The 22,813-nt window shown below is 45.6% G+C and overlaps 1 protein-coding gene across 4 annotated transcripts; it reads right to left on the reverse strand.

Moving 5' to 3' along the window:
• Positions 1-4,169: 4,169 nt before the first annotated feature.
• On the reverse strand, positions 4,170-22,327 carry ARPC4 (actin related protein 2/3 complex subunit 4). Of its 4 annotated transcripts, none has more exons than XM_088473253.1 (6): positions 22,223-22,327; positions 14,960-15,078; positions 8,940-9,051; positions 8,485-8,580; positions 7,432-7,602; positions 4,170-5,108 (listed from the first exon to the last, which is right to left on the reverse strand). In XM_088473253.1, the coding sequence occupies exons 1-6, from the start codon at positions 22,223-22,225 to the stop codon at positions 5,103-5,105; spliced, it is 507 nt and encodes a 168-aa protein (XP_088329379.1). In that variant the 5' UTR covers positions 22,226-22,327; the 3' UTR covers positions 4,170-5,102. The 4 variants fall into 4 exon arrangements, with proteins under 4 accessions (XP_088329379.1, XP_088329382.1, XP_088329381.1 ...); XM_088473256.1 differs by lacking the exon at positions 22,223-22,327 and adding an exon at positions 22,107-22,205; XM_088473255.1 differs by lacking the exon at positions 22,223-22,327 and adding an exon at positions 22,086-22,202.
• Positions 22,328-22,813: the final 486 nt, after the last annotated feature.

Genomic DNA, 22,813 nt, shown 5'->3' on the forward strand with positions numbered 1-22,813 from the left:
GCACTCACCGGTGTGCTGAACAACAGCCCACAATATGGCACTGAGTAGCACACAACTGTATGTGACGGACCTCACAAATACGTGATCTATATAAGTGAGGTCAGTAGAAACGCCCCTCCCCCACACACCTGTAGGGCTTGTAGGAGAAGTAAAGGGATAGGTATAAGCTGACAGTAAGTAGAAAATAAGCACAGACAGGCAGCACTAGCAAAAGTCACATACCATGCAGGAAGATATACTCACTGCACCTTTACACTACAATCAACCTGCCCAGATTCAGTGTCTGGGAGGGCTATAGTGCTGTGTACGCTGTCCTTAATCAGGGGAGAGGTACACAGGGGGACCGGTCCGCGTGCTCTCTGAGATCTGCGCTGCCACTGGGAAAATGGCCGCTGGAGACCTCAGAGGAGGAGTGGCCGTAGAGTCTGCAGCTCAGCGACGCCAGACTGCGTGCTGAAAGGCGCGCTGAGCTGAGGGGAGGAGCCGCTGACAGGGAAGGCTTCCTCCCCTGGCTGGCCATAACCCCAGGGATGCTGGCTTCCCGCTTGCCCCTTTATCCCTGGTGGTCTAGTGGTCCCACGGGTTATGGGGGGGGCCCGCCGCCACTGCCAGCAGCCTCCGGTCTGTCCCCAGGACCGGAGGCTAAAGGACTGCATTTAAGGCATTCCGCGCGCCGCCACTAGCCAGCGACGCGCGGCTTACCTGAATCCCCGGCGACTCCGGCAGCAGTCCTCGGAGGTAGACAGAGTCCGGCTAGTACGGACTCTGCCCTCCCGCCGCGATCCCCAGATCAGTACTGGCGTCGCGGCGCCAGTCGGGGATCAGAGCGGCAGCGTGGGCGTCTGTACAGACAGCCCTTCGCTGCCGTCTGTAGTAAAAAGAGATTAAAATAAATAAAATCTAACTTAAAATAAAAAGCTTCTGGGGGCTGCTCCTGCAGCCCCCCTGCGCGGTGACCGACTCCGGCCGGGCACCAGCTTACACTGAGGTGCCTGTGGCTCGGGGGCGGGGTATAGAGGAGGACCCAAGTGCATCCTGGGAGCTAAAAGCTTAACTGTGTGGTACCCATGGATCCTGTTCCAGCTATAACCCCAAGGTCAACCCTGTGGACCCCCTATGGACCCTGAAGTAGAAACCTAGGATATTATGTACCCAGGACATACGTAAAAATTAACTCTCAAAGTATTTCTCCCTGGCAAAACATTTTTATAACGTGGGGTAAGGGCCCCAAACATCAGAAGACCATTTCCTAGATTCCCTAATCCGACTGGAACCACCAATAGGCAGCCATCGATGATGGCTAATCCGTCGGGGAATTTCTTCTTGTTAAAAATTCCTGATTTGCCAATCCCGATCATATTTTGTCCGGGATCGGGAAATCTGGGAAAGCCAACATGTTGGATTTCACCGATGCCCCGCCCCTGGCATCTGAGGATGGGAGAATTGCGACAATCTGTCGCTGATGTATAGGGACTTTAAGGATGTTGTTTTAGCACATAAAATGTTCCTATCCACCTTATCCTAATAAAATAATGGGCTACGATCATATGAATGGTGGTTTAATCCACACAATGGCTCCCTTCATTCACGGACACTTTTCTTACTGAATGTATAGGCTCACATCTCCTAAATATTATTCCAAGAAAGTTTGGGAACCACTGGGTTAGATTAAAACTGTAACATATGTGAAGCATTCATTGGTTTGTTCCCACTATCTTATTCAAAGCGATCTCGATGTAGTGTGCTCAAACTGTATATTACGTGTATTGCATTGTATCTGCTACCTCTGTTAGTCTTATTGGCTTTTATTTTAAAGCAGAAATCCCATGAAATAAGTTTTTTTTGGTTTTTTTTTTTCCCCCTATGTGTTTAGATACAGTCAGGTGCATAAATATTGGGACATTGACAGAATTTTCATATTTTGGCATCTATTCACCACCACAATGTCTTTGAAATGAAACAAATAAGATGCGCTTTAACTGCAGACTTTCAGATTTAATTTGAGGGTAATTACATCCAAATCAGGTGAACAGTGTAGGAATTACAACGGTTTCTATATGTGCCTCCCACTTTTTAAGGGGCCAAAAGTAATGGTACAAACTAAACAATCCTAAATCTAACTTTCACTTTTTAATACTTTGTTGCATATCCTTTGCAGGCAAATACAGCCTGAAGTCTGGAACGCATAGACATCACCAGACGCTGGGTTTCATCCCTGGTGGTGCTCTGCCAGGCCTCTACTGCAAATGTCTTCAGTTCCTGCTTGTTCTTGGGGCATTTTCTCTTCAGTTTTGTCTTCATCAAGTGAAATGCATGCTCAATCGGATTCAGGTCAGGGGATTGACTTGGCCATTGCATAACATTCCACTTTTTAGCCTTTAAAAACTCTTTGGTTGCTTTTGCAGTATGCTTCGGGTCATTGTCCATCTGCACTGTGAAGCGCAGTCCCATGAGTTCTGAAGCATTTGACTGTATATGAGCATATAATATTGCCCGAAACACTTCAGAATTCATTCTGCTGCTTTTGTCAGCAGTCACATCAACAATAAATACAAGGGAACCAGTTCCACTGGCAGCCATACATGCCCACGCCATGACACTACCACCACCATGCTTCACTGATGAGGTGGTATGTTTTGGATCATGACCAGTTCCTTTCCTTCTCATCACTCTGGTACAAGTTGATCTTTGTCTCATCTGTCCATAGGATGTTGTTCCAGAACTGTAATGGCTTTTTTAGATGTTGTTTGGCAAACTAATCTGGTCTTACTGTTTTTGTGGCTTACCAATGATTTGTGGTGAACCCTCTATATTCACTCTTGTGAAGTCTTCTCTTGATTGTTGACTTTGACACATATACACCTACCTCCTGGAGAGTGTTCTTGATTTGGCCAACTGTTGTGAAGGGGGTTTTCTTCACCAGGGAAATAATTCTTCTGTCATCCACCACAGTTGTTTTCCGTGGTCTTCCGGGTCTTTTGGTGTTGCTGAGCTCTACGGTGCGTTCTCTCTTTTTAAGAATGTTCCAAACAGTTGATTTGGCCACACCTAATGTTTTTGTTATCTCTCTGGTGGGTTTGTTTTGATTTTTCAGCCTAATGATGGCTTGCTTCACTTATAGTGACAGCTCTTTGGATCTCATAGAGAGTCGACAGCAACTGATTCCAAATGCAAATATCACACCTAGAATCAACTCCAGACCTTTTACCTGCTTAATTGATAATGAAATAATGAGGGAATAGCCCACACCTGTTCATGAAATAGCTTTTGAGTTGATAGTCCCATTACTTTTGGCCCCTTAAAAAGTGGGAGGCACATATTGAAACCGTTGTAATTCCTACACCGTTCACCTGATTTGGATGTAATTGCCCTCAAATTAAATCTGAAAGTCTGCAGGTAAAGCACATCTTGTTTGTTTCATTTCAAAGCCATTGTGGTGGTGAATAGAGGCCAAAATATGAAAATTCTGTCAATGTCCCAATATTTATGCACCTGACTGTAAATCACTGTGGCAGGCTATAAGTAGCACCTTTTCCCCTTGGGTTGTTTCTTCACTATGCTATTAATGATTTATAATTAAACACAGTGGCATGTAACTATCATGACAACCAGTCACATGACTAAATTTAAAACCTCTCCCCTGATTTGTTTTCACTGTGAGAGCCTCCCTCCTCCAGAGAGATTTTGAAAAGGCGATAACTCATCAGAGGACAGTAAAGAAGTCAGGTTTGATCCCCATGATTTCTCAAAGGACACCTTCGGATCCTATCGGGAAATCCTCCCCAACCCACCCTGCCTGAGGGTTGTGCAATATGACCACCAAACAGGTACCTCTGCCTGGCTATAACCCTGTATAAAATACATCTGCCTTTTTCATCATTACTATTTTTAGTGAGTGTGCGGAACTTTGCTATATATAGGGAAACAAAAATTATGCGAGATTGTTGCTTAAATATTCCCGTGATGGAGCATTCCCAAATGGTCATATGGGATGAAATGCCGCTGCACCTTTGACCATGTGAGTATCACATACACATACAGTAGAGAGTGAATGACTAATTTTCACACAATCCAATACAGCTGCTGTCAGATTTGTAATATCCTGAGAACACAATCTACCACGAATACGCTGTGTAGGCCATTATTAGGGATGGGCAGCAAACAGCAGAGACAGGACAAAAAGGCTTTATTTTTGAATAAGAAAAATCTACATTAAGTGCGAGAAAAAGCAGAAGATAGAAGAGATGGACCAAATTTACAGATGCCCAATTCTCATTATGGTGCAGGGGGCAGAACTGTACTCCGAGATTTCACTATTACACTTCCAGAGACAAACTGAACGATTTGGCAAAAGTCCGTATGGAGTGCAAACGTAGGCTTGGCTTCCTGGGGTGCGCCAGTCCCCACGACCCCGAGTCGTCCCCTTTTGAACAGCTCTGAGGCCACACGGCCGGTCACCACTGGAAATAAGAGCCTTAATTACAGTACTTCTGGATATGATAGCAGTCTTTCTTTATCAGTTGTGTGTTCCCTAATAACGTCCTCGCTAACAGACCTGTCATTATGCAGGAAGGAGGCCTGTAGCTTGCAACACATGCACCAGGCTGTGTATATTGTGCACCCAAATCCTTGGCCAACTTTGTTTTCCAAAAACAATTCCATTTAGGGGGTGGGGGAAAGGGAAAGAGCTAATAATGCACTCAGATTAACCACTTCAATGCCACTGAGCGTTCCCAGTTGTGGGCACTTACTGAAAATCACTTAAATGACCTTCTTTGTAGAGACTGCAGAAAGGAAATATAAAATAATAATAATAAAAAAAAAAAAAAATGGACTACAGGGTTCAGACAAGCACATAAATTTTCTCTCAAAATAACAATAAAAATATTCTGTCCCATCCTGTGGGGGATTTGGAATGAAGGTAAATGCTGCGTACATTTCCCCCTGAGGTCTACCTGACAAGACATTCACCGTTTCCGTTCTCTGCAACTAAATGCAAGCCCCCTCCCTCGGCCCTTATATTCCCCCCGCCCCGTTTGGGCAGCGATGCAGAGATCACGGGGCAAAATGAGGGGGAGACATCCGCCGTCCATTCATGTTCTTTAAAACTGCAAAAGAGAGATTTATAAAAGCACACTGGTTAGACTCTTATGTATTGCTGATGGTATATTAATATCTACACACACATTATTAACTTTCCCTGCGAGTGAATGCTGGACGGACAAGTATGCAAGGTAAAAATACATGTGGTCACCAAGTTCGTCCAGCTCTGACCACAGTGGGAATGAACCGGTGTGAGCCCTAATATTACTAGTTTGGGGGGCAAATTTAGCAAAGCTTGGAGAGAGCTAAAGTACCAACCAATCAGCTCCTAACATTCTTCAAACAGCCTGTAACATGGCAGTTAGTAGCTGATCTTTGCTTTAACTTTCAACAAGCCTTGATAAATCTCCCCCAGTATCAAACTAAGGAAACATGAAAACAAAGGAATTTTGATACATTTCATTAAACCTCGTAGATGAATTTTTGGCTCAGATTGTGGTGTAAGCGTTCTTCCATTATTCACAGTATTTTACTATTCACAGTACTTTGTCCCACTGGGATGTATCCCTGAAATTTAAAGGGGTTCTTCAGCCAAACAAATAAATGCTTCCACTTGTTAACTCCACTCCTTAAGCAGAACGGATATTATCCTATATTAAGGAGTCAATCCAATTATCGATTTGCTGTTACACAACGGGATTTGCTGTTACATAGGGATGCGCAGGGAAACTTGCGATGTTCAGGGTGCTGTAATGAGCAAACATCGCAATATTATAAGCACAATGTCCCTAACTGAATGCGACCCTTAATATTGGAAAAAGATTTTATAAATAAAAATTGTAATAAACCAAATCAAGGATATAAAAACAAGAGAATAGAGTCCTTAAATTGTTTTCCTGCTGACCTAGAAACGGTGGCAAGAGGTCAGAAATCTAAAGCGACGAAGAGGTCTACACGAGAAAGGAAACCTCTATTATACCCCTTTTCCACCTAAATCCCGGGTCTGACCCGGAGTTTGAACAAAGTTCCTATCCGGATCAGACCCGGAATTTTGCCGGCGCTGACTCGGGATATTCCCGAGTCAGTGTCGCTCACTCCGCAGTCGGGTCTGCATAAACCCGGCTTTTGCGGAGTGAAAGCGGACGCTTGGAGATGACGTCATCTCCAAGCGCCACTGAAGCCGGACCAATCGGCCGGCTAGCAGCGCACTCCAGGTCATCGTGACCCGGAGTGCGCTGTTCCCATAACAGGGTTTCACGGGCTACGCCCGTGTTAAACCCTGCTAGTTACCTGGGTTGGATTGCCAGGTCACTCGACCCGGCGATCCACCCCTCTGCCCTTTTACACCAGGGAGCTGCCCGGGTTAACCCTTCAAAAACCCGGGTTTTAGCTCCGGTGTAAAAGGGGTATTATACACATTGTAATAAATTATTTACATCATCATTTTGTATGGATATCCAATAATTAATAAGAATATTTTCTCTCACAACCATGAACATGTAGGCAGTACATGCCATATTACTAAATGTATGAAAAGCAGTGATTTGTAATAGTAAGCCCCAATAACATTAATGGTTTTATTCATGCATCACAATATTAGGGGTAAATTTACTAAAGTGAGAGGTTTTAGAAGTGATGTTGCCCATATAGCAATCAGATTCTACTTAGCATTTAACTAGCACCTTCTAGAAGATAATAGCTAGAATCTGATTGGTTGCTATGGGCAACATCACTTTTAAAACTCACTTGTAAAAACTCTCACTTTAGTAAATTTGCCCTAGTCCGTATTTCCAGTGCAAGACCAAGTACTATATTGTTTGACCGATAATGTGCATAAGAAGCCACTGGGCCTTTAAATATATAAGGGGGGAATTTAATTGAACGCAATGTTTAGCTTTGGGAATGAATGTCCGGAGCTATTCAATTGTCTGCAGTTTACTGCGACTAACGCCGGAGGTTTAGTCGCGGATAACCTGTTTTTTTTTTTGCAAAATTAAGTGCAGAGATGCTGTTGAGCATTGAGGCTCTATTTAAGTCGTATTTCTGCCCACAAGAGGATGTGCGCATAATGAATAATATATATATATATATATATATATATATATATATATATATATATATATATATCTCACACACACATGCATATATACATACATATAAAGCTGGACGAATGGAGTCATACATGCAGAGGGCTGGCTTCATACACAGAGTGGCGCTTGTTTGAGTGTTGCCTTGGTGGTTGGTAACTGTGGTGGCATTTGATACAACATCCAGACTATAAAGCACAGGCCGCAACCTTTGCCCGTTTTATTGGGGACACACTTGTATGAACCAAAAAGGAAGGTACTCTATACTATAAAGGAACTAGGAAGCTGAAGGTGCTCTTACGTTCTTTAGGAATTCCTCAGCTACGATACGAGCTCTAGCGTTGACTGACAGCTTCATTTCGCTGATCTCCTTGTCGATCTCCTCCATAAAATGAATCACAAAGTCGACCAGCTTGTGTTTGTACATTTGCTCCGTGTGGAAGTTTGTGATCAGGAAGCTGATGTCGTATCCCTGGTAACAAGAAAATGTTCTCTCTTTAAAAGAACAGAACGACATCAATGCGATCTAGAGCCATGTTCCTACTGGAGGGATCCCCAATTACTCCCACACATCAGGCGGCTCTAGATAACACACAGGCCCTGCAATGGAGCGCTTTATGTAGGTATCTACTCCTCCTGATACTGTAACTGCATTATACAAGGTCACACATTGTCTATTATATAGGATTATGGCCTATCATATCTAGGCTTCGGCAGTGTCAGACTCTCCCTCAGTTGTGGCAACATGCGAGACAGAACTGGCAAAGGCATGCTGGGAAGTGTCATTTCACAACTGATGAATGTGCAGCCTGTTGTTCCCCATCTATACTCTAGAGCAGTGTTTCTCAAACCCGGTCCTCATGGAACCCTAACAGTGCATGTTTTCCAGATCATTTAGCTGGAGCACAGGTGTGCTAACTGACTATAGGCCTCCATACATGGGATTGGAAACAGTGATCCGGCGGTCAAAAGAGAAAGGCCGAAATAAACCGAAAATATCTTTTACTAGATAAGAGCAGCCCAGAATATCATGTTATACACACCATCCCCATGTAATGTGTTACCAGCACTATAACCGCACTGCACTTTCTGATCCAAACTCAACTGTGCCAATTACAAATTGTGACCAACGCATTTTACCAAACAGAGGAGGATGGCTTCTCTATTAGAAGAATAGATATCAGCCAGTGATACATTTCTTTCCAGGGTTGTGCTTTGATTCCGCAGCCAGAACAGGGAACAACATTGTATCTTAATATATTTCCTGATCTGGGAGTCACAACAATATGCGAGCACACCACGATGCATCCAGTACACAAGGCGATGGGGCTCATTAGCCCAGAGATGGCCTCACCTCTACTGGCTTTCTGCGCAGGATGAAGAAATTCTCCGCCCTCATCATCATAAAGTGCATGAACTTATGACATAAAATCTTTTCGATTTCGTCAGCCTAAAAAAACACAACACAGAAAAGGTTTTAATTACTAGGGTTGGATCAGAACCATTTTCATAGCTTTGCGAAAGGCAATTAAAATAAAACGGATTCTAGATCTGCCAGGTACAGCGATTTATGGGGGGTAGATATAGGGGCACTTTCATTTTTCACTTCTCTTCCCCCATCCTTCTGTATGTATTTTAACAATCTTACGATATTAAGGACTCAAAAAGGTCTCCTATATTCTATTACTAATTCAGTGCAAACGTATTAGCTTAAGAATTACGGCAAGTACAGATATTTCAGCCAATTATTCCGTTAGATATGAAAGGAATAAACCAGGACGTCAGGCAGCCCCGTCTCCAGATACTGACCTGTTTTACTGCAATGCTGACACGTACAGAATTAATGGATCCCTCAATTAGAACTTTTTCCTTCTCGTTCCTGCTGATGACCACTGGCTGTAAGAGCAGTTCTTTACTACTCCTGAAACACAGCAATAAGACTAGACGTAACACACGGCTTCACACAGAACACAAACTGCAAGTGCGACGCCTGATCGCACAGCTGAGGATGGGACAGGCAGGTCTCTCTTGTAGGAACAGTAGGAAGGGGGGAGTCTCTCACCTAGAGACCCGGCAATAAACGGTTCACTAGTCAAGCTGGTAGGAAGACCTCACAATCTAATCCCAGACTAATCTGCTAAACAGGATGAATGCACTGTGCTCATTTACCCCAGAAATCATTAGGAAGAGGCCAATAGTGCGCATTACCCTGCAATGGAGAACTAGGAGTTAAAACACCTCTCACGTAGGACTTCTTTACATACAGTCAGGTGCATAAATATTGGGACATTGACAGAATTTTCATATTTTGGCCTCTATTCACCACCACAATGGCTTTGAAATGAAACAAACAAGATGTGCTTTAAACTGCAGACTTTCAGTTTTAATTTGAGGGTAATTACATCCAAATCAGGTGAACGGTGTAGGAATTACAACGGTTTCTATATGTGCCTCCCACTTTTTAAGGGGCCAAAAGTAATGGGACTATCAACTCAAAAGCTATTTCATGGACAGGTGTGGGCTATTCCCTCGTTATTTAATTATCAACTAAGCAGGTAAAAGGTCTGGAGTTGATTCTAGGTGTGACATTTGCATTTGGAATCAGTTGCTGTCGACTCTCAATATGAGATCCAAAGAGCTGTCACGATCAGTGAAGCAAGCCATCATTAGGCTGAAAAATCAAAACAAACCCATCAGAGAGATAGCAAAAACATTAGGTGTGGCCAAAACAACTGTTTGGAACATTCTTAAAAAGAAAGAACGCACAGGAGAGCTCAGCAACACCAAAAGACCCGGAAGACCACGGAAAACAACTGTGGTGGATGACAGAAGAATTATTTCCCTGGTGAAGAAAACCCCCTTCACAACAGTTGGCCAAATCAAGAACACTCTCCAGGAGGTAGGTGTATATGTGTCAAAGTCAACAATCAAGAGAAGACTTCACAAGAGTGAATATAGAGGGTTCACCACAAGATGTAAACCATTGGTGAGCCTCAAAAACAACATCTAAAAAAACCATTACAGTTCTGGAACAACATCCTATGGACAGATGAGACAAAGATCAACTTGTACCAGAGTGATGGGAAGAGAAGAGTATGGAGAAGGAAAGGAACTGCTCATGATCCAAAACATACCACCTCATCAGTGAAGCATGGTGGTGGTAGTGTCATGCCGTGGGCATGTATGGCTGCCAATGGAACTGGTTCCCTTGTATTTATTGATGATGTGACTGCTGACAAAAGCAGCAGAATGAATTCTGAAGTGTTTCGGGCAATATTATATGCTCATATTCAGTCAAATGCTTCAGAACTCATTGGACGACACTTCACAGTGCAGATGGACAATGACCCAAAGCATACTGCAAAAGCAACCAAAGAGTTTTTTATGGCTAAAAAGTGGAATGTTATGCAATGGCCAAGTCAATCCCTTGACCTGAATCCGATTGAGCATGCATTTCACTTGATGAATACAGAACTGAAGGGAAAATGCCCCAAGAACAAGCAGGAACTGAAGACATTTGCAGTAGAGGCCTGGCAGAGCATCACCAGGGAGGAAACCCAGCGTCTGGTGATGTCTATGCGTTCCAGACTTCAGGCTGTAATTGCCTGCAAAGGATTTGCAACAAAGTATTAAAAAGTGAAAGTTAGATTTAGGATTGTTTAGTTTGTCCCATTACTTTTGGCCCCTTAAAAAGTGGGAGGCACATATAGAAACAGTTGTAATTCCTACACCGTTCACCTGATTTGGATGTATTTACCCTCAAATTAAATCTGAAAGTCTGCAGTTAAAGCACATCTTGTTTGTTTCATTTCAAAGCCATTGTGGTGGTGAATAGAGGCCAAAATATGAAAATTCTGTCAATGTCCCAATATTTAGGCACCTGACTGTATTAAAGATTAACATCTCTATAGAACCCGTAGCAATTACATCAGCGGACCACATGCAATAGCCTGTGATTTGCGGCAAGTGCATCAAGAATTCTGTGATTTAGACCAGAAATTTAAAGCGGCAGTCTTTAATTGCAAAACCAGGGTGTGTTTTTTTGCCTTTAAAAGAATTGCTGCTTTAAATCTCAATGCACTTACTCCAAATTTCTGGTTATTACACGCAGCCCTACACGTCCATGGCATGAGTCAAATCAGACGCAGTGTTCTCCCCAGGCTGTTTTTTACGGGTGCAACAGCCGGCAAGAAACAGCCTACCACCCGGCAATTTGGGAGCCTGCAAATGGGGACAGTATCTGGGAGCTGTATAAAGAGGACCAGATCCTACAGACTTTGCAGCTTTTTCATAATCAGATGACCGGGCCTCTAATAATTAGAGGAGAATTAATATATAAAATGTTATTTCAAATTTAAAGCATTAAATGGTCAGGGTTTAAATCATTTTATTATTGCGAAGGCCCCCACCCGGCTACTTCTTGATGCCACCCAGCTGGAAACATTTTCTGGGGAGAACACTGTATAGTATATCAAGCTAGAAATAAAATATAACTATGGAATTTGTGTCACTGCTGCTATTATTTTCTGTTATCAGTCTTTCTATCCAGGTCGGATACAAAAGGATCAGATTGTATCATATGTTTCACACAGTAAATTGATGCGACTGTACAGAAATGTGGAACAGAAGGAACATTTGATGCCATAATCTCACTGCACGAGTGTGACAGAAGCCTCACATCAGTCTGTGCCGTAGGGGAACCCTGCTCCCACCATGGCACTGCCCACCTACACCTCTGAAAATCACTAATACTATCATACTAGCTTAAACGACAAAGCATTCAGATGATACGACTTGCTACAGGTTTTATAGATCTGATCACTCCAAAATCCAAGAACTATTCTAGATGAAGACGCTACAAAAAGATGTTTAAAAGGCCCCCTTTCTCCCCTGAGAAAGTCATCAGTCACCATGTAACGTATAATAATCCCGTCACTTTATATAGGGCTAGCTCTGCTTAGCACCTGAAACTTTTCCGTGTAGGTATGTGAACAGGTATTTTCAAAACAATTACTGTGTAACATGATCTGACCCAACTACAGTAACCAACATTTAAATAAGAATGAAGCATCACTTAACTTGGACAGGGGTCCCGACCCTCCCAGTGTAGGGTATGACTGTGGTATTTTACAATTTAGGAAAGAAAACTAATGCAAAGGCTAATAACCCTATCCACCAAAATGTCTAATCCCTAATCCACAAAGTTTGGGATCAGCCGCCCCACACCGCCCAGAAAGAAGTGATAATAAAAGGATTTTGCAAACATGAAGCAGCCATTGTAACAATGGAGAAATACTGTACAGCAGTATCGAATACTAAACTAATAGCCTCATGTAACAGGGTATAGTGTGCAGAGTATTGCTATCTGTTTCCTTATTCTAGAAGGGGAAACCCAGGTTTCCACAAAAACGTCATTTCCTGCACAGTTTCCAAGGCTACCAAGCAGTCACCTATTCACCAACATGTCTGGCTCCTTCCTCAAAAACGGAATCTGGGGAGAGTGCCAACAGTGATTGCTCTACTTTGTGACACCTATCCATTAAAGTCTATTTGGAGACCCCCCACCGGTTCATTTAACATCTAAATATTTGTATAAGAGGGGTGACCTTGGACTATCTCGGGTGGTTCTACAAATCCCACACACTGGGAAATATATAAACTGGACATAGTTATCCCATCCTACTATACAGACATGAGCTTACAATCTGTGATTACCTTCTCCTTAGATGCTAGGTCAGATTTTAGGCCCTCTAGATACCCAGACTAGAAATATACGCATTGGGGCTAGTCGCGGCGTTACGGTGTGTGATAACAGCACTGCACAGAAGTCAGAAAATGTCGTTTACGGGTGACTAAAGCCGGGCACTAGTCGCGGTAACCTGCAGCTCCCGCTTCAAGTGCCAGACGCGATGCGGTCAATTGAATATCTCCGGGAACTCATCCCGCGAGCTACATCTAGTGTTCCTGCTAGCTTGTTTTAGAGGGGCACCGTGCGCTGCCCGATTTTAAAAGGGCAAAATGCGCCCTGCCCTTTTAGCAGTGCCATACTAAAACAGCCTGCCCTGAGCCTTACCCACCTGCGGGCCAGTGTCCCGCCGGTGGGAAAAGCTGCGGTGATAGATCACCGCCCAGTCACAAGGCCACGCCTCCCCCAACTCAGCCACGCCCCCTTTTCATCACACGCAGAAGATGCTCTCCCGTGATTCTGCAGCCTGCCCTTCCCGCTTTCTAGTGGGAACACTAATGTTTAGCCGCATAAAACGGCTAAACCTTCCTAACGCCTATACAGCAGCTTGGATGCCCAAGCGGCTGACTTTTCACCGATTTCTGCTCGCCCTCTTAGGATGATCAGAGCAAAAGTCTGGGCGCCCGCAGCACTTACATCTGTTCGTAGCAACAATTGTATAGCTCTGTCGTGCGCCCATTACCAACGTGCGCCCCCAAAAAAATGTAGTCCCCCCCCATAAAAACAGGTGTTACACAGTACTGTGTTATTGCTGTACCCAAAGACAGTAGGGGGGCAATCCATTTAGCCGCGAAGGGTGCGTGTTACTGTTGAAACGCCGGAAACGGCACCGCATCTCCCACCCCTCGCCGCCGAATTTGCTCAATTTTCTACACAGCCCTATGGAACTGCGCAGTTTTGTGCAAGTTCTGGCTGCCGTGTAATGCAGCTGTTGCCATGATGACTCGCGCCCGCAGGCACAACGTGGCTAATTGGATTGACCCCTTGGTTGTTTTTGCATTCTTTAACCACTTAACTGACTTTATCTGGTAAAACCGGTCAGAAATTGCAGGGTCCGCAGGAGAGTCTGGGGATTCAGAGGAGATCCGTTCTGCCCATGTGTAGAACAAATTTCCTCTTCAAAAACACAGTGGGGCGGTTGCACCTAGTCAGCTGAAGCACAGCTGGCTGCGTTCGCATACCATACAAACCACGTCAGTTAAGTGGTTAATATACCTATAGTTAAACCAGATAGCGTTCCCGCTAGGCTGTTTTAGCGGGTCGCGGCGCCCTGCCCTCCTTCTGGAGTGCAAGAAGCACCCTGCCCTCCAGAAGGAGGGCAAAAAGCACCCTGCCCTCACCGCCTGCGGGTGCCATCTTCACCCTGCGACCCGCGGGTGGGGAAATATACGGTGACCCGTTCACCGCCGGAGAATAGACGCCGGGCGCATGCGCCCGGCATCTATTCTTCCTGTCGGCGGCGCTTGGGGGCTGCCCGGAGTGTCCGTAAGTGCCGGGCACGCCCCCAGGAGTGACGAAAAGGCGGCGTGTCTATTTAAAATGGCCATGCCCCCTTTTCGGGCGCGTGCACGGAAGTGGTCTCTCTAGGTCCGGCGCCCTACCTGCCGCCGGAGCTAGAGTGAACACTACCAGACACATACAGGAAACAATATCAATCTGTGCAATGTGGTAGGAAGATCAGCCATCCCACACACGACATCACTTCTACGCCATCAATCAAGTCATGTTATAGTTTAGAAATGTAAGCAAACTTCTTATTGGTGGCCATTGCCAACACCCCCTTTTCATAAGTGTCTCCCGCAGCACAGTCAGAGCATTATGGACATGCAGCAGGAGTCTGGTTATCATTTTACTGCAGGTGCCATGTTTTCTAGTTTTCCTTAGAATTCTTCAGGTACTAGAATACATAGGTACCCAAACAAATCTTGGGGCTTCTATAAGAATAGAAAAGGTTTGCTCCTTTGTTTTACCACCACAGGGAAAACCCAGATTTTGCAGAGACCATGTGAGTCACAGAACGAGCCACAGCTTTCAGAAAACCACAATAAGGCTAAACCACTATTAACTCGTTTCCAGCTCTTACCTTACTTCCACTTCAGGTTTGTTGTGCCGTTCCACCACCTGCGAGGAGAAGTTTTCCAGACACATCGCCGCCTGTAGGGTGGCGCGGACTGTGTTGAGGTACGGGCGCAGTGTGGCAGACTGAAGGGGAAAACAGCAATATCCTCCGTTAGAATCAAAAACAGAGAGTGGATTTATCTCAAGACTAAATTGTGCATTATGTTTACTCAGCTCCTATATGGAACACAGACCATCAGTTTATACTTTCTAATGCTACCATACCCTACAAATAGCATTAATTAGTACACAGCCTCTAGGGAATCAAATATGTCCACAGATGACGTCACTAGTTGTGCCAATAATATAAGAACTGATCACATCTATTGCGGTGTTCATTCTAGCACCCCGCACATGTCACAACCCATGCAGTTCCTCTGTCCTGCCTATGGTGTCGCTCTCTGCTCTAGAGCTTCTAACACACTCAGCTGATGCAACAAACTGCTGAGATACAGACCAGAGAGTGCTAGAAGCTCCAGAGCAGAGAGCGGAAACCCAGGCAGGAAAGAGGAACTGAGCGGGTTGTGACATGTGCAGGGTGCTAGAATGATCACTATATTTAATATTTTAACAATTCTTAGTGTTCACGCAGGCAGGGCGCCGGAGCTAGAGAGGGCAACTTTGAGCGTGCGCCGAAGGCGCGCAGCCAAAAAGGGGGCGTGGCTATAAGACTCGTCCCCTTTTTCGTCATACTTGGGGGGTGTGTCCGGCACTTACGGACACGCCAGGCAGCCCCCAAGCACTGCAGACAGGGAGAATAGATGCCGGGCGCATGCGCCCGGCCTCTATTCTCCGGCGGTGACCGGGTCACCGCACATTTCTCCACCCGCGGGACACTGCGTCCTGTGGGTGAAGACGGCACCCGCAGGCTGTGAGGGCAGGGCGCTTTTTGCCTTCCTCCTGGAGGGCAGGGTGCTTTTTGCCCTCCAGAAGGAGGGCAGGGCGCCGCACCCCGCTAAAACAGCCTAGCGGGAACGCTACTTAATGGTAATATAGTCCACAACAAGGCAGTGCACAAAGTAAGGACTGTAATTGTGGACGGCATTACGTGAATGAAGCTGGCAGAAACGTGCACCTCCCCTGAATGTGGACAGAGATAATTTGGGAGAAAGATTAAACATCTCATCATATCCTAAAACAACAGACTGTGTACTTAGTATTCCTACTGATTAACAAATTAAGGGGGTAATAAATAGCGCCGGGAGCCATTCAAATCAGCCCGCTGTTAAGGCTGACTAATGACCTCTTCTCGCACACCCTCCTGGCGGTGTGAGAAATATGACTAAAGTGCAGGTCGCGAGACTGTTTTCCGGCTTAGCGGCCGGCACTTTAGTCAGAGAATGCTCATCCTCGCAACTAAACACCCAGGTTACGTCGCGAGAACCAGCATTCTCCGACTTCACTGCTTCCCTCCAAGTAAACATTGCGGTGAATTAAATAGCTCCGGGAGCTCCCTCCCCAGAGTTTGGTTCTGGAGCTATTCAATTCTTGTCCGACTATAACCACTTAAGGCGGAGAAGTCGCGAGAACAGGCATTCTCCGACTAAAGATGCCGGCCACAATTCTGCGACGCTGAGCCGGAAAACATCCTCGAAGTCGGCACTTTAGTCGGATTTCTCCTTGCACCCTCAGTTGGATGCAAGTAGAAAACATTTAATCGCCCTAACAGAGCGCTGAATAGAATAGCTCCAGGAGTTCCCTTCCGTGCCATCAACAGCGTGCTGAATTGAATCACCCCCTAAGCAAGCAGCACTAAGAAATTAGACTCCGACCATCAAGAACCTTAGTCCTATACCGCAACTGCCTAATACAATGGCTCTATAGCGTAGCGGAGCATGAGTCAAAGAGGATGGATTTGGGGAAGGGGAAAGAAATGTATGAAAATCTTACGGCTTCCTTGAGTACCAAGATTACAGGTTGCCAAGCAAGTGCACAAAAGACAAAATAAAAGACATTACAGAACAAAAACCAAATAAAAGGGCCAGCTTTAATCCGATCACAAAACAAATGAATTTCAAAGCAGCTTTTTTTTTTTCTCTCTCTCCCAGGACACCTGAGAAATCTTATTCCCTGCACCTTCCCTGCAAAAACCCAGCATCGTGTTCCTGCAAAGCTTCAGCAAGAACGTGACCACACGATGCTATTTATGGAGCACGCTGATCCAAGCAGGGATGGAAATGTTTTTCGTTTCAAGCCCACATCTTACCTAATGTGAAACAAATGCCAAAAAGAGGTCTGGTTACTGGTTACGAAATATAAAAGGCACTTCCTTTCTGTATCATTTTATAGGCTGCATTTTATTTATTTATTTATTGGCACCACTCCTTACACCTTCCTAATGTGTGTGGGTTACGTTCTAATGCATTGTGGGGCGCATGCAGAGCGAGTACTGTGGCAGCAGGCAGATACACCACAAAGGTAGCGCACACAAATGTGCGACTGTAGAGGCAACGTTATGGGTGGGAAGAGGTGGAACAGAGTAGGGAAGAGGCGCGGACACGTAGCAAAGTTTAGTAAGGGCACTATTATGCAAATGTATATCAGGCAGACCAGTAATTATGCGCATATATGAATATTAGGATGTATTATTTACCCCTGCTCAGGAGCATCTACATACACATCATGAAGACTTCTTACAAACAAATTTAACGGAATACAAGTCCGGCGGTTCAAATCCCGACAGCGGCAGGCCGACACAGCTGAAAATCCCGGTCGTCCCCAGGTAAGTATCAACTAACCTAACCCCCCTAAGAGGGTGCCTAACCTTCCCCTCAGGGCCTAAACCTAACCCCCACTTCCCAGCCGCCTAAACCTAAGTCCCCCCAGGGGTGTCTAACCCTAACCCTCCCTCCCCCTAGCCTAACCCTAACCTCCCGGGGGGATGCCTAACCCTAAGTCCCCCCCGGGAGCCCTAAACCTAACCCCCCCCCCTGCGGCTGTCCGCAGCGGCATCACTTCAATCGGGATGCCGGGCAACGGTCTCCCGGCGTCGGTAAAATGACAGGCGTCTAGAATTAGACGCCTGTCATTTAACCCTCGCCGGGATAAAGCAGTCGGGAAGCCGTCGGTCGGGCTTATGTCCGCCGGCTTCCCGTTTGCATACCGCTGACAACGCAGGGGTACAGAGATGTGTCCTGGGACTCCTAACCCTCATATGGCATGTGACGTATGGCGCAACTTAGATGCTCCGCCATGGGTAGCGTATTCCTGAACTCTCATACAATAAACTAAATGTTGCATCTTATTCGCAATGTAGCTTCTAGTCTGCTAGGTACTTAAGGTCAGAAATTCGGCACAACACGTGGCAGGAAGCATGACGCCAGTCACTCATATCAGACAGGTGTCTTTTGCCTTGTTACACAGGTTGGCACTGCATGCAATGCCAGTGTCCCCATGCATTGTCATTTTCTCGCATTAGCAACCAGACTAAAGCTGGGTACGCACTAGACAATTTTTTTGCACAATTTGGCTAATTCCGACGCATCGAAACGAAAAAGCGTGCAGTGTGTACCCACTATCATGATGCCGATGCACGCTCCCGCGGGTCGTTTGTCGTATCCTCAGATCTCATCAACATTTCATATTTCTGGAGTAATTTACACGCATTTTGCTGCCAGCGCTGCATCAATTTCCGAGTGCCTTATAGGAAGACAATGAGCCTAAATATCCAACATAACCTGCCAACAGATAAACAGTTACCACAGTAATGGTGCGTACACACGGTACGATTAAAATGGACGATATGAACGAAAACGACACCGATCATACCGTTATCATTCATTTTTCGGTGACCAACGATCTGCGATGCGCGGTCACGGATGGACGATAAAGATATCGTCCATCGACCATGCATGCAGGCCAACCTGGGTCGATTTTGTCCAGGTTACATGCGGGTCGCTGGCCCGTCATTGGTGGCGTGCTAGATTATTATTATTATTATTCTCCTTTATTTATATGGCGCCACAAAGGTTCCGCAGCGCCTTACACAGTACATAAATGAGCACACAAGAAAAACAGTTAATAGTAATACAAAACAATGCAGGACAAGGACAAGGTTATAAACTCAGCTGCAAAACACAAGCAGCAGGACATGAGCAACCAGGTGTTAGGTGCCATTGTGGGGAGTTAGGAGTAAATTATACTATAAGTAGGGGGAGGAGAAGCACGTGAGGATGAGGGCCCTGCTCGTGAGAGCTTACATTCTAAAGGGGAAGGGCAGACAGACAGGGGCGACACAGAGGGGTAGATAGTGAAGAAGGAGCATGGAGCAGTGGGTTAGGATATGTGCTGCGGAATGTGTGTGTATAAGACGACCTGATGTTATGTAAAAATTAAGTCCTTCATACATCTATCTCTATGATAGAAAATAGATTGTTTGTGTTATTTACATGAGAGATGTACAAAGTAAAGTAGAAGCACTTTAATTTGTGTGTTACATTTTAGCATCTATATACAGCCTGACAAGAAATGCAGCTATTATGGGACTGTCCCGCCATCCTAATACAGTAGTGACTACTTTAGTTCCAGCTGCTGGGTGCTATGCCATGCTCCTGTGAGTGGGTGCATCTCACATGCTAGACCCACCCACAAATGGGTGCAGCCATACATGATGTGGTCCCACAGGATGTTGCAGTACCCGGGCCCAGAATTTCTCTTGGCAGCCCTGGAGGTGACAGACAGAACGAGGAGGGAATGGGGCTTAGTAGTGGGGTAACAAGACCATGGAGGGAGGTGGTTGAGAGTGGAGGTATAGGAGAGGTGGGGGAAAGAAGCAGAGGGTTGGAAGCAGACTGATGAGAGAAAAAAAAGGAAGAACAGCAAGTGGAGGAAACAGGAGGGGGAAGAGAGGGATGGATAAAGTAGAGGATTATGTGGACATAGAATATGGGGGTTGTGTGAAGTAAGGGTGTTCATGCTGTGGACAAGGTAATAATTGAAATGTAAACTGGAGTGGAGGCTGTGAGATATAGAGTCAGTGTGGATTAAAGTTGTTAAATGTTCAAAAATACATGTAAAGAACAGTGCTGCTAATGTATGAGCGCAGCTCCAAAAGTGATATATAAAGGAGAGGTATGTGAGTAGTGGGTGCAAGAATTAGTTTATAAACAAATGATTAAAGTGGATAGATGTGACACAATTGGAAAAGGCAATACAAAATGAATGAGGACAAAATTACAATGTACCCGAGCTGATCCAGTCCAAAGTGTTCTGATCAACAAAGATGATCGATATCGATCATCCAGCACTCAGGGAGATCGTTCAACGATATTGTTACCGCTGACGATCGTCCCATGTGTACGCTCCATAACACGGCCAATCTGCCTGATTATAGGGTTGCTCAGATGGCTAATTATTGACCGATTTACGTCCGATAGCTGCGTCCCTGTACGCAAGCAGCAGTCTTGAGGAGCAGTCATTGGATGTCTCAAAACCAAATTAGGCGGCTGTGATACTATAGGGACCCACGATCATTGTTCGCGAGTCGTCGGTGAGTTGGTGGTGTGCTGAATGATCGATATCGATTATCCAGCACACCAGGAGGGTGCAGGACGATCAGACAGCGATATCGTTATTACTGTCTGATCGCTCCGTCTCTATGCACCATAATAATAGCTTTCACTTTATATGTATTAGAAAACTACCGAAACTGCTGTAGACTTGTAATAACTAAATTATACACACACACAGGTATCACAACCATGCACTAAACAAACAGCTCTTATTGATCTTGGGTAAATCTTTAAAGGAAAAAAGGCAGGTACTCTGACATTGCTTAGAGAATAATGTAGTCAGGTTGGGGTCACATTCATACCTCCTGCGGAATTCATTGCCTAACTCATATGGGTGTCTTAGGATAAACTCCCCAGTTTCAGCTCCCAGGCATCTAAGCAAGCCTGGACATAGCCCGGAATACCGTCTGCTAAATAATATAAAGCAATACACCTCCCAGTAACTCATGCTGCCCCTTCTGCGTGAAAACTAGGTTTGGGAGAATGGGCAGATAATACAGGATAAACAAGGGATTGGAATTTCTCAGAGCTGTACATAATACAGCAGTAAAATCAATGAGAACTTCTGCATAAACTACAAATGTGGATAAACCCAGGTCACTAGCAGGAGGAAGCGGCTGTGTCAGCCACTGTGCTGCAATTAAATGACAATAATAATAGTCTGGGTACATCTCTCACCCCCACATTTGCAGGACTTCCTTCATTCTATAGACTGTGACAATGAACCCATAAGGAGGAATAGCCAACTAGACCGGAAAATGGCAGCATTGTAAAACACCAACGAATCGGCGTAATTAGAAGGCATAACAACTGGACGCAGGTCCCCATTTTCTTCCATTTAGATACAGTTCAGATTACTAAGGAACACTGGAGTTATCTGACAGACAATCTTGTGAGAGACCATCGTAATATATCTGCATAGAAATTAGAAATACAATACACTATTGCTTCTTGTGGTTATTGCTAATGTGCATCCATCAGACCACGCACACCTAGGTCTCCACAGTCACAGCTTTATGGCATTGTACCCATAACCTGTTAGTGTACTCATTGATCTCCCTGGCTGATACATTTATCTACAGTACAACGTCCCGGCCGCCACAGATAGGGGAATGATAGGGCTGCTAGGAGATGCACCAGCTAAGGTGACAGACCTCAGAGTGGACACATAAGACCGTGCACTGATATGGTTCCTCAGGGAGGTTTGTGCAGCAAAAGCCACTTATGTAATGCAAAGTATATTATCATAATACTAATGCACACTGCTGGGTATGTGTGTAGGCACCTGGCCAGGGGTTGTGCAATGCTGGGTAGGAGATGAGCACATCTGATGTGAAATTATATATATATATATATATATATATATATATATATATACATACACACACACACACACACACACACACACACTGTACACACACATAAGTGTGTGCACACAGACAGTCAGTGTGAAGGGGTGGGCACACGGGTGTATAATAGCTTTATAAAGCAATAGCAGACACACAAGAAGGCCACAGCCCGGGATCTGTCCTGTGCACACTGCCAGGGCGGCCCCCGCCCTCCACCGGTTGACTCACCCACCCCAGGGCCGCTCCCACTCACAGGCTAGGGCCTGGCCGCCGCCGCGCCGGCTCCTGACCAGGACCCCCCCTTGGCTGCCCGTGGGGTACCCGCGGCGGCTGTGCTCCCGGGGTGGTCGCTATTCCCCTCACACTCACCATCGCTCCGGTGTCTCCCGATAGCGGAAGTGACAGCTCTGCGCATGCGCAGCCGACCCTCTCTCCCGAGTCTTGCTGCCCCGCCCCGCCCCGCCCCGCCCCTCAACTCCACTCCTCTCCTCTCCTCTCCTCTCCTCTCACAGACTGGCAGCAGCGGTGGCGGCTGCTGGGGAACAAACCACCCGCCTGTTATAAGTGGGTGGCGCCAAATTTAATTTCAGTCCATACGACCGGCTGCAAGGCCCTGAGCTTGGCTCAGCGATCACACATATTCCAGACGGTGGAAGGAGACTCGCATTCATCGCATCAATGCTTCCATGTGTACCGTTGGCCGCTAAAAGTGCCGGGGGTCAGCGACCCCCCTCCGTGTAGTGAATGGAACAGTCCGATGAGCTTCTCGCCATATTAGGGCATGTGGAATGCTGGAGGGCAAAACAAAAAAAACAGCCAAAATAGGGGTGTCCAAGTAACCAATCTAAATTCTTTTTCCTAAACAATCCCTATCAAAGGTCTTCGTCACACGTCATTCTTATATATTGCATAGGCATGGTTTGTCTCCTATGCCTCAAAGTCCACAAGGATAAGATCAAG

Source organism: Taudactylus pleione, unplaced genomic scaffold (assembly GCF_031769625.1).
Source record: "Taudactylus pleione unplaced genomic scaffold, aTauple2 ptg000133l, whole genome shotgun sequence".
Classification (NCBI taxonomy): Eukaryota; Metazoa; Chordata; class Amphibia; order Anura; family Myobatrachidae; genus Taudactylus; species Taudactylus pleione.

What these genes read in the sequence shown, in the direction of transcription:
- ARPC4 (XM_088473253.1), bottom strand. An exon ending in AAACCTGAAGTGGAAGTAAG is followed by an intron (nt 9,052 to 14,959) that starts GTAAGAGCTGGA and finishes GCTGTGTTTCAG; the next exon opens with GAGTAGTAAAGAACTGCTCT. An exon ending in TCAGCATTGCAGTAAAACAG is followed by an intron (nt 8,581 to 8,939) that starts GTCAGTATCTGG and finishes GTGTTTTTTTAG; the next exon opens with GCTGACGAAATCGAAAAGAT.